The 11,908-nt window shown below is 37.0% G+C and overlaps 1 protein-coding gene and 1 pseudogene across 1 annotated transcript in view; one reads left to right on the forward strand and one right to left on the reverse strand.

Annotated features, from left to right (window-relative positions):
- Window positions 1-1,673: 1,673 nt before the first annotated feature.
- The window catches only part of Gmps (guanine monophosphate synthase), a 43,406-nt gene continuing 33,171 nt past the window's right edge, over window positions 1,674-11,908 (forward strand). The window contains exons 1-4 of the mRNA XM_004639861.1: window positions 1,674-1,717; window positions 1,937-2,051; window positions 4,115-4,212; window positions 8,468-8,571. Of these exons, the coding sequence (XP_004639918.1) occupies window positions 1,674-1,717; window positions 1,937-2,051; window positions 4,115-4,212; window positions 8,468-8,571 (361 nt within the window). The remainder of the gene's footprint in view (window positions 1,718-1,936; window positions 2,052-4,114; window positions 4,213-8,467; window positions 8,572-11,908) is intronic.
- On the reverse strand, window positions 9,685-9,782 carry LOC111812176 (annotated as a pseudogene).

The raw sequence follows: 11,908 nt of genomic DNA on the forward strand, positions 1-11,908 counted from the left end.
GAAGGATAAACTTGAGGCTTTTATAGATAAATGAATAAAAGCAGAGACCATAATCATAAGTGAAATAAATCAGACCTGTATGTGTAAAGAGCATATTCTCTCCCTGGTATAAGAAACTGCCATAAAAATCTACCTTAAATCTTAGAGGAGACTTCAGGCTAGGACTTTTCAGAAAAGCTGAAACCATTAGGACTTTGACAACTCTTAGAGCTGGACCTTTGTGTAAAGGGATATTCATGAGTCTTCTGGGGGTTTGGGGTGGGATGTATCTAGGCACCTTTACAAAGCTTCATGAGGTCATAGGTGGGACTTTTTGGAGGTTGCTGGATCTGTAATAAGTGAAAACAGATTAAGGCTGTGACACCAAGATTAAGGTTCTATGATATAGGATTATCCACTAAATGGTTTATCATAGTTCTGGGTGTGGGGAATTAGACACCCCACCCTGGTGCTGTTGGTGGTGCCACTACCACACCAAAAGCTTTCAGCCTGCATGGAAAGCGAAGTTTGCTAACTGCTGCTTGGTGCCTCCTGCCTGCTGTACCATGGACTATTTGTCCTCTGCAATGCCCCTCAGTCATGCACCATGTCTTGGAGTCAGCTAATCATGAACTGAAACCTCTTGTAGTAGATTTCTAACTGGTGGCTAACTTATTACACCCAGCTGCATGAAACTAGCATGGTGCTGGCTGCAGGAGGTCCACCTGAGGGCTGTTGGCAGCAGCATAAATGCAGGAGAAAGCTGCCAAAAGGCTGATAGGGATGCTGTTTGGAGAAGCTGTTGGAGATGTTGGAAGCTACTAGTTCTCTTGGGCTGCTCTGCTGGAGGACCTTGTCATGCTCGCTTTTCTGATGAACTTTGGAGAAGCTTGGGTCCTCATCTTGAGGATCACTTCCTGGCTCCAGAGGAGAAGATGGTGCACTGCTCAGCCTCATGTAGAAGCTTGTTGCATTGGCTTTCCTGATTGGAACTCAGATTTCCTCATCACTGAAGGAGTTCAGGACCTCACTGTTGCTGAGGATGGCTGTGGTACTTTGGGGAGAGCTCTGGTGCTTATCTTGAGTGTTGCTTCCTAGCTCTAGTTCAGATCCCTCAGCCTGCTAGCACAGATCCTTCACCTCTATGCCACAGACTTTCTAGCTTCTACCTTTGGGCCTTTCTAGCACAGATTCATGAAGTAGGATCCAGGCCTTCAGCTGGATTCTTCAGTTAGTGTGTAGATAGATTTCCTGCACTTGTATGTGATTCTGGATGATTCCTTATAAACTAATATTATAAAAAAAAAAAAAAAATTAGGCAAATCAGGTTACCTGCAAACTCAAGATTAAAATGAGGATTGGGATACCTTACCATATGCCTTTGTGGTGAGTTGGCATAGAAAAAACTCTGGAGAGGGTACACAGTCTGAAAGGATCCAAGAAATGGCATTCCTCTCTATGATTCTAATTATGTTTGTAGCTATGCCAAGAGTGAAGGCCTGCTAGTACTATATTTTTCTTTCTAAAAAAAATCCAGAAATAACAATTTCTAATATTAAAATGTTGAAGTTTTAGAGTTAATGTTGGAAGTTAAATAAGGTCTGTCAGTGGCTAGGTGAGGAATGTGGGCCTTAGTTTGAAGTCTCCTTTAGTGGTGCTTATAAGTTAACCCCTAGAATCCTCTGCAAATTGTAATGGAGTTAAATTACGGTATTGGTGTGAGTTCTGAGAGCCGACAGTATGGTACAAGGTTGATGTTAGTATTCTTTGCTAGCACTTGGGAAATTATTGAAAGTATTAAAACGTTGTTAGAGGGTGGGGCTATAGCTTAGTGATAGAGCACTTGATTAGCATGCACAAGGCTCCAGGTTCCTTCTCCATAAAACCCTTCTCCTCAGTTGCTGAAGTAGTAAGTAGAGATTTTTTTCTTCACCGAATTTCTTGCTTAAATCCATAGTGCTATTATCATCTCTGGAGGACCTAATTCTGTGTATGCAGAAGATGCTCCCTGGTTTGATCCAGCAATATTCACTACTGGCAAGCCTATCCTTGGGATTTGCTATGGCATGCAGGTACATCTATAAAATTGACTTTGTAGAAACTTTTTTAAGGCTTTTCAGACTGTTAAATTTTATAAAATTGTAACAGTTGGAGATACTGATCTTTCAGCTGTGTTGTAATTATGAACTGGAATTATCTGAGGTAGTAATATATGAGGTTCTTTAAGGATAGAGAAGAAAGCATTCAGTTTTCATTTAGTAAATAATGACTTGATTGCTCTGGATTCATGCACTTTGTTAAGCCCTGGGGGCTATGAAGATACCTAAAGACCTGGGAGAGAGTGTGTGATAAAATGTAGTCTGTTTTTATAATCATACTAGTTTGAATGCCTGGATTAGAAAATGTGGGAGAAAATGAAGGGTGAAGCAAAAATTAGATGAAGGCTGTGTAATGAAAAATTTTGATATAAGGGACTTGGACTTTTATCTTGTAGACCAGAAGTCAACAAACTGTGGTCTTTATGCCAGATGTGACCCCTACATGATTTTTGCACACCTTTAAGCAAAGAATGGTTTTTATGTTGGGAAAATTAAAAACAAGTTATGTTTCGTGATAAGTGAAAGTGAAACAAAAATTGGAGTTCAGTGTTCATGAATAGTTTTATTGGGAGATGTATTTATATCTACTCCTTTAAGAATTGTCTGTGGATGCTTTCAGGCTATAATGGCAAAAGCTAAATACTTGCAGTAGATGCAGCAAAGTGTTCAAAGGCTAAGTATTTACTCTTTTGTCCTTAGCAGTCCCTACTGTTGTTGTTAGCCACTAAGGAGTTTAATTAAGGACTAGCAGTCACTTTAGTGACTGTCATCAGTAGTAGATCTCTAGAATATGGACTGGGAGATGGACAGGACTAGAGGGTCAAGAAACTGATAAATTGTAGGACTGTTTCCTTGGTTGTATGTTAGTTAATGTACCATAGGAGACATTTTATGTCTCAGTTTCAGTTCGAAAAATACTGACAATAAAGCTAGCAAGTTATATTACTGAAACCTTTATTATGGAAAGGTTTAGAATGAATGGTAAGAAAGAAGAAGATGTAGAGGTGACAGCATTTGCTAATAGTTTTGAAGAATGTACTACTATGAATTTATATACTTACTGCTTTTTTAAGACAGGTCTTAGGGGCCAGGGAGATGGTTCAGTGGAATAAGCGCTTCCCTGGCAAGCGCAAAGGCCTGAGTTCAATCCCTGGTTCTGCAAAAAAAAAAAAAAAAAGACAGGTCTTGTTATGTAGCTCAGGCTGGTCTTGAACTCACTGTGTAGCCTAGGCTGGTCTGAAATTTGTGGCAGTCTTCCTCAATGCTGGGATTACAGGCCTGCACCACCATGACCAGAATATGCTATTTTGATTTAAAAGAATGGCAATTATGTAGCCCACTACCAGCTTTTCTGTTGGGGGCTGGGTCACCTCGTATGTTGCATTGTTATGACAGACCTAAATTCTGTTCTGGAGCAGACATATGAGCTGAGTCATAATGATTATATCAGATTTAGTGTTCAAAACCCATCTGTGTAATTACGTGAGGTGGGTGGGTCTTTGGAATATATACAGTATATGCAAACAATAAATAAGAAAAAGAACAACACTGGCAGGGTCAGAATGAAGAGACTATTTAAGATAAGAATATAGGTGTATGGGATTTGAACAGATGTGCTTAATTAAAAGCCCAGATTTTTTTGCTTAACCTATCACCACGTCTTCATTTTGCAGACCATTAGCCTCCTGTGGGGCCAAAGATTAAATAGATTGAAGGGATTTGTATTAGTCTGAATTCCTGTCTTGGTGCTGTGGTTCTTGTCTGTTCTGGCTTTTTTCTAAAATTGGAAGTCTTGATTTAAGTATTACATTTGTATTTGAAACATGAACTGAAGTACAAATTCCTAATTCAGTTTGGTTTTATAATCATGCTTGTTCATAACCATATAAATATATATAATACATAGTTATTCTCAACTTTTTATTTTTGAGTACTGAATAACATCCTGAAAACCGAAAATTTAAATGATAAAACCATCATAACAAAATAATTTTTTACTTTTGATTTCTATTAATATTGGTTTTCTCTTTGAACAGATGATGAATAAAGTATTTGGGGGCACTGTACACAAAAAAAGTGTTAGAGAAGATGGAGTCTTCAATGTCAGTGTGGATAACACGTGTTCATTATTCAGGTATTACAGTTTTACATGACAAGAAAAAGTAGATATATGATTTTAAAGTCAATATTGTTAGTTTTTGAGAATTGAAGGTTCAGTAGTTATAAAATTAAGGTGCAGTAGTAGCCACCCAGGTATACTTGCCACATTTGCCTTCCATTTATATGTTGAGACAGTGAAGAATGATGTGAAGCTAATCAGGAGTAAGGAGGGTGCGTAGGAAATGACTTGGAGATACCTGTGCAGTCCGAAGCCTTTGTCTTGTGATGCCAACATTTGTATGATTGTACCAAATGTGGCAAATGAATGATGATTTAAACTATCCTGCCTTGACGTATATGAGTCTGTATTTCTCCTTCTGCATTAGTGTTTTTCTGACCACTTAGCCATTTACTTGCTGGAATCCTTACTAGTTTTTCTTTCCCTCTTCCTTACCTCTACATTGAAGTAGGACTGTCCTTTGCTCTACAGTCTTTAACATATTTCTATCAGTTGAACTACTGGTTTTACATGCATGACTGTCCGTGGCTCATGGATCTGATCACTTTTTTATCAGTATTTTTAACAATTAATAAAAATTCTATAAATGGACTGTATCTAGTTGTTTTGAATTTGAATTACTGCTTACATATGAATATTAGTAGGACTCATACCAATTAAAATGATTGCAATAATCAGCAAAATTGCTTCATTAAATTTATATTCATAAATAATTTATCAATAATTAATTCTCGGGGCTGGTGAGATGGCTCAGTGGTCTAAAGCACCTATTTAGAACAAGCTTAACAAAGCACATGGACCGTGGTTCAAACCCCCGGCACCACATGCCAGCCAGCCCCGTCCCCTGGTGGGCTGAGCTGGCCACAGAGACACACACACACACACACACACACACACACACACACACACACACACAAATAAACAAAAAAATAATTAATTCTCTAAATTTAAAAAAAAATGTATTTAGTGTAAGGTCTTCAGGGTCTCACCATGTAGATTGGACTCATAGTGATCCTCCTGTTTTCAGCCTCCCAAGCGTGGTGATTACAGGCATGTGCTACCACGCCCAGTCTCAGTTGCTGTGTCAGCATGCCCTAGGGCAGGGCCAGCCCAGCAGGCCAGGGATTGAGACCTGGTTGCCATGTTCTGCCTAAGTAGGTGCTTTAGTCTGCTAAAGCTATCTGCCCAGCCCTTAATTCTCTGAATTTTAACATGAATCTTACAAGTAACCTATTGGTGTATATAATGTATAGTACAACTTCTGTGCCCCAGAGTAGCTGTATTACAATTTTTTTTTATACCATTTCACTGTCTTCCTTAAGGGACTATAATATAACATCTGGTCTGCTCTATCAGTGCTTTATTGTAATGAATAAAGAAGGACCTTTGAAAAGTGGCACACACTCCCCCGTTGGAGCAGCCATGCATATATTGCTGGTGGTTCAAGCTGGCAGGAACCATTTAATTAAAATAAGAATTACCTGGCAGCAGCACATGAATTATAGCCCCATTTTAATACAGTGAATGTATCATTTGCTTCTATCGCTAGTTAATTAAGATGATATAACTCTAACCTATTTAAAAATTGATAAATATTGGTCAGGGGTGCAGGTCAGTAGTAGAATGCATGCTTAGTTTAAACCCCAGCCCCCCATACACAAAAAAATGGAAAGAAAATAGTAGGAAAAAATTGATTAATCAGCTGTTTCCAGGCTTCCTAGACTTACTGAATGAGCCAGTTAAAAGCTAAAGATGTGAATTTTCTTTATGTATTTGGAGAAGACTGGAAACTTACATTTTAGTCACTTTATTTCCTTTTGGGGGGGGGTTCTGAGCTTTGTGTAAACTCCATGTGATAGACTACTGGTAAACTTACACACTTTTTTTTTTTAACTAAATTTCAATTTTATTTTAAAACTACATTCACCTTTAACCACATTAAATCTAAAAAGTGCAGGCCCTTAATTGGTGGGCATGTAAAATTATTTTTTGTTAGGCTTTTTCATTTTCTTTTTCATCTGATAGTGTTAAAACTTTAATTTTCAGTTTTTTTTGTTAGCTTTTTTAACTGTGCTATTTCTAGTTTATTTCTATTTAGTAACAATTCTTAGATTCCATTGACTTAATCAGTATGTCTGTTCCAACTTAGATTAGATGGTTTTAAAATTTTAGAACTGAAGTTATGTGGGCTGGGGAGATAGCTCAGTAGAATAAGTGCTTACCTGGCAAGCACAAGGTCCTGAGTTCAGTCCCCAGTACCACCAAAAAAAAAAAAAAAAAAAACCAAACCCACAAAGCACACAACTGAAGTTATGAATTGTTATCTGAAGTAAAGATGGAATCTTAGTTATATATAAAACTGTGGCTGTTTCTTCATTGTTTTGGAAAGGCAAAAAAAGTAGATGATGTGTTTTTAAGTTTTTTTAGCAGATGGGAGTATATTATATCTCAGTGGTAGAGCACTTGCCTATCATGTATGAAGCCGTGGGTTTAATCTTCAATACCACAAAACAAAAAATTTCTTTTTCAAAGGAAGATTAATTAAAAAAACCAGTGTTCAAAATAATCTTACAGATTGAAACTCATTACCAAAATGCATTTGAAATCCAGTCCTTGTTCCATTCTTTATTTTGAACAATTAGTCTTGAGGACTATTTTAGGAGTCCTATTGTATATGATGGTACAAGAGATTTTAAATATATATATCTGGTTAATATTTAATGTTTTTCTAGTTATAAAATTCCAGAACTCCATTGTAACCTACACTACTCCTAAACTGCTCCAACATCTTTTGACATTGGTTTGTTTTGTCTTCTTGCCTTCTTTTTTATGTTTTTGTGTTTCAGTAAGTTTTTGCTATGTAGGTCAGGCTGGCCTTGAACTCTGTGTAGCCCAGGCTAGCCAATAACTCTTGGTGATCCTTCTACCTCAGTCTCCCAAGTTGACACCATGCCCGGATTATTTCTATGTTCTTATTCCTTAATATTTAATACCAAGTCCTTACTCAGATTTCCTTGCAATATAATCAGAATCTTTCTGTGATTAGTTTCTCTGGATCCAGGGAAAGACTACATATTACATTTGTGTTATGTATTACTTAAATCTGTAATAGTTATACACACCCCCACCTTTTTTTTGTGCTAATGGAAGTTGAACCCAGGGACTTTGTTGCATTCCCAGCACCCTATCTCAATTTTTAATTTGGGATAGAGTCTTGCTAAATTGTAAGGCTGGGCTTGAACTTTTGATCCTTCTAAATTAGCCTTTCAGTGATAGGATCATAGGTATGTACGCCACTATGTTGGCTTCCCAAGTTCTTATTAAATATCATTGATTTGTCTGGTATTAGATACTCTTTGCTACTGGACTGTCATTATTTTTAGGACCTTTCAGTGAACAGAGTTAGGCAAAAACTATTTTTTTTTTTTAGGAAGAGGAAATTAAATCATTAGTATAAATTACTTTCTCTTAAGATGAAAGGCGATATGGTTTTTACTTAACTCCTTAGATTTTTCTACTTAGTCAAGCTAGAAACTTTGACTACTACTTATATTATTGTTTTAACCTTTTACAGTGGTCCCTCATTTATTACAAAGGTTCCATTCCAGAAGTACAGTAGCGATGTTCTATTTATTTTAGTATTTATATATATTTTAAGGCTTCATAAACGCTTCCTACTCTTACGAACCTTTCCCACACTTTAAAAAAACTTCTAATGTCCTTAACCATTTTCTAAACTCATGAATCTATGTCATTTTAACAATATACATATACTGAACAATACTGCAAAATCCAGCGATATAGCAATAATTTAGATTAAAATTTTTTTAAAACCCGTGAAACAGTCATTGTAGGTAGTCGAACTATGAAACAGCGAGGGACTACTGTACATACATATATCTATGTAAATAGAATAGTAGAGTAATAATGTCATTGTTAGTACTATTATTACCAACATAGGACTACAATGCTGAATGAAGTGTTAATGTCTGATATGCCTGTGTTCTTAAGATGAATCCTAATAGAGATGTAGTTTACTGCTTTGTTAATCTCTGGAAATTATTTGTGGTTATACTGCTAATTTCATATGTAGGCTTTCTTTGAGATTTAACATCCTTTATTGGCTTTATTTATAATAACATGTAAATCCTAGTACTGTTACACTGTAACCTACTTTTATCTATTTTCTTCAGGATCATGTTTGTAAAGTAAAGTAACTTCATGTTTTTAAGGTTCTTGTGTGTGATTTGTTTTTTGTTTGTATGTTTAGGGGCCTTCAGAAGGAAGAAATTGTTTTGCTTACACATGGAGATAGTGTAGACAAAGTGGCTGATGGATTCAAGGTTGTGGCACGTTCTGGGAACATTGTAGCAGGTGAAAATTATGTTTCTGTATGAAATAATATGCCTTCCTTATTTTTTAAAACATAATTGTGGTAGGATCAACTGTTAATGAAAAGAATTAAGTATTAGAAGAATTATCTAGAAGTCACATGTTGGTTTGCTTGATATACTTTTTAAATTTTCATCCTAGGTGGTGGTCATGGTTTATGTCTATAATCCTAGTGCTCTGGGAGGTTGAGGTCTGAGGATCACAAGATAAGTCTAGCCAGGGTAACTCAGTGACAGCTGAAAACACTGTCTCAAAATAAAAAACAAGGGGAAAACAAACAAACAAAAAACTGGTGGTGTAGCCCACTCTGAAAGTTTTCGGTTCAGTCTTCATTATCACGCAAAAAAGTGCTTATCCACATATAAATGTTTCAAACATAAAATGCTAGTTTTATAACTGAAGAGAAATTTTAGAAATGTTTCTCTTCCTATCATTTTTTTTTTATTCCATGCTTTTTATTAAACTTGAATATCTACAGAACACCAAATAATATGATAGGACCTATAGGGCAAATCTAGCCTGTGGCCTGTTTTTTTCTTGCTTGGGAACTAAAAATGGTTTATATAGTACTAAAGAGCTATAATAAAACAGGGGGCTGGGCATGGTAGCACACCTGTAATCCCAGCACTTGGGATCCTGAGGTAGGAAAATTGCTCCAAGCTTGAGGTCAGCTTGGGCAACAAAAATCAGTTCAAGGCCAGTCTAAACTACATAGCAAGATTCTGTCTTATAAAACAAAACAGCAACATCAAAAAAACGACAGTGAATGTGTGTTTCACAAGGTCTAAAACATTTACTATCTAGCCACTTATAGAAACCACTTTTATTTTCTATGTCTTTGATGAAGAAAAGTTGATTGTTTTGGCAGCGTGGGGTTTGGACTTGTTTATCTGAGTAACTTTAATATAAATAATTGCTAATGGCACTGAAAATCAGTTTAAAAAAAAGTGAGTTTATCAGTAAAAGTCTGAGATGCCAAACCTTAACACATTGAAAAAAAGATTGGTTTTGGATAACCTGAGTTGAATAATCTGCTTGCAGTAACTTAAACGACTAATACATTAACACAGAAATGATCAACATGTGATTTTTTAAAAAAATACGGAACACTTCATGAATTTGTCATCCTTGCAGAGAGGCCATGCGGTTCTCTGTATCATTCAAATTTTAGTGTATGTATTGTGGAAGCTAGCCCTGTTTTTATTTTTGGCACGATCTGGCTCTGTAGTTCAGGTTGGCCTTGAACTTACTATATAGGCAAGGCTGGCCTCCAATTTGTGATCTTCCTGTGTTATCCTCCCAAGTACTGGGATTATAGGGGTGTCCCATCACACCTGGCCCCAATAGTGGTTTTATACTGAAAAGGCTTTAAATCAAGAATAAGAACATAAGCTTAGTAAAATTTTTATTCGCTCAAAAAATATCTGAGTACCTCTCAGGTATCAGTCACAATATCAGGTGCCAAGGATGTAAAAATGAGGAAAACACAAAATCTCTTGATATTGAATATGTCCTGTGTCAAGCGATGTTCACATTGAAAAAGTCAGTAGTGTGGGAGGTTTGGGTGTTGCAGAATACGTGTCATTAGGAATCTTCTGCCTTAGTCACCCAAGTGCACAGGTATGTACCAGCATGCCCAATTTTTAAAATTTTTTAAAAAATTTTTATTTAATTTTTAAAATTGTGTTTAGTACAGGGTGTACAGGGCTTCACTACACAGATTAGACTCTCTGTGATCCTCCTGTTTGCAGCCTTCTAAGTGCTGGGATTACAGGAGTGCGCCACCACACCCAGTCTCAATCTCCTTCTCAGCGCACCCCCAGGGGCGGGACTGGCATGGCATGCTGGGGATGGAACCCTTCTCCCTTTAAGCAGGCACTTTAGTCTGCTGAGCTATCTGCCCCCCCTCCCCACCCTTTTAGGTGAGGTTTTGAACAAAGGAGAGATATACTTTAACTGTAGAGTTAGGCTGTAGTGAACAGAAAGAGAGTCAGGTTAAAAAAATAGAAGAAGCAAGAAGACCATCAAGGAGTCTGTTGTAATCAGGAGGGCGTGGTTGGTAGATATGTAAGTAGACAGGAATAATTGAATCCTGCTGTTTTAAATGGAATAATAGAGGATTTTCTGTTGGATTTGGTGTAGAATGAGGAAGGTAAAGTAGAATATAGTTTGTTTGTTTTTTTTTTTAATTTTTTAAACATTTATTTATTTATGTCTGTGTGGCCAGCTCAGCCCACCAGGGGGCGGGGCTGGCTGGCATATGGTGCTAGGGGATTGAACCGCGGTCCCTGTGCTTTGCTTAGCTTAGCTTGTTCTAAATAGGTGCTTTAGACCACTGAGCCATCTCACCAGCCCCTAGAATATAGTTTTAATGCTAAGTTTTTCAGCCTGAGCAACCAGAACCTAAAGTTTCTGTTCAACTAATGGGAATGAACTTAAGGCTTTGGATTTGCATATTAAATTCAAAATAGTTTATTAGAAGTCTGATAGGCATTTTTGTGTGTGAGTATAGCCTGAATGTGTGTGTACACGCACGTGCATGTGCACTTTCAAGGAGAAAATGGGACTAGATGTATAAATTTGGGGGCTTACTATAATGGCTATAATTTTAAGGCCATTAAAGATGCTATTTGAATTCATTCAGTGTACAGAGAAGAGACTTAAGGATTGAGTCCTGGGTAACTTCTTATGGACCACATGAGGGAATCAGCAAGGAAGAGTCTGTAGGAACAAAACATGAAACAAATGAACCAAAAGAATGGCATCCTGGGGGGCTAGGGAGATAGCTCAGTAGAATAAGCTCTTGACTGGCAAGCACAGGGTCCTGAGTTCAATCCCTGGTACCACAAAAAATAAAAAATAAAAAAAAGGCATCCTGTAAGTCTAACAGAGATTGTGTGAGGTACCTTGGTTAGTAGAGTGAGTGTGCATTTGGGAGGCTACCATGTTCAGTTTAATTATTCAACTAGCAGTTATTTTTGAAATACAATTACAAAACACAAACACGGGGGCTGGGGAGATGGCTCAGTAGAATAAATGCTTGCCTGGCAAGCACACAGACCTGAGTTCAATCCCTGGTTCTGCAAAAAAAAAAAAAAAAAAAAAAAAAAAAACCACAAACCCTAAAAATACTCTGTAAAATTGTATTCAGGCTATATATATATGTATTTTATATACAATACATATGAAATATGAATGAACTTAGGTCCCACCCTCAAGATATCTCATTATGTGTATGCAGATATTCCAAAATCTGGAGAAAAACCCTGATCTTCTCTTGGTTGTAGGCATCTTAGGATACTTGGCATCCTAAGAGATT

Source organism: Octodon degus, unplaced genomic scaffold, assembly GCF_000260255.1.
Source record: "Octodon degus isolate 3935 unplaced genomic scaffold, OctDeg1.0 scaffold00115, whole genome shotgun sequence".
Lineage (NCBI taxonomy): Eukaryota > Metazoa > Chordata > Mammalia > Rodentia > Octodontidae > Octodon > Octodon degus.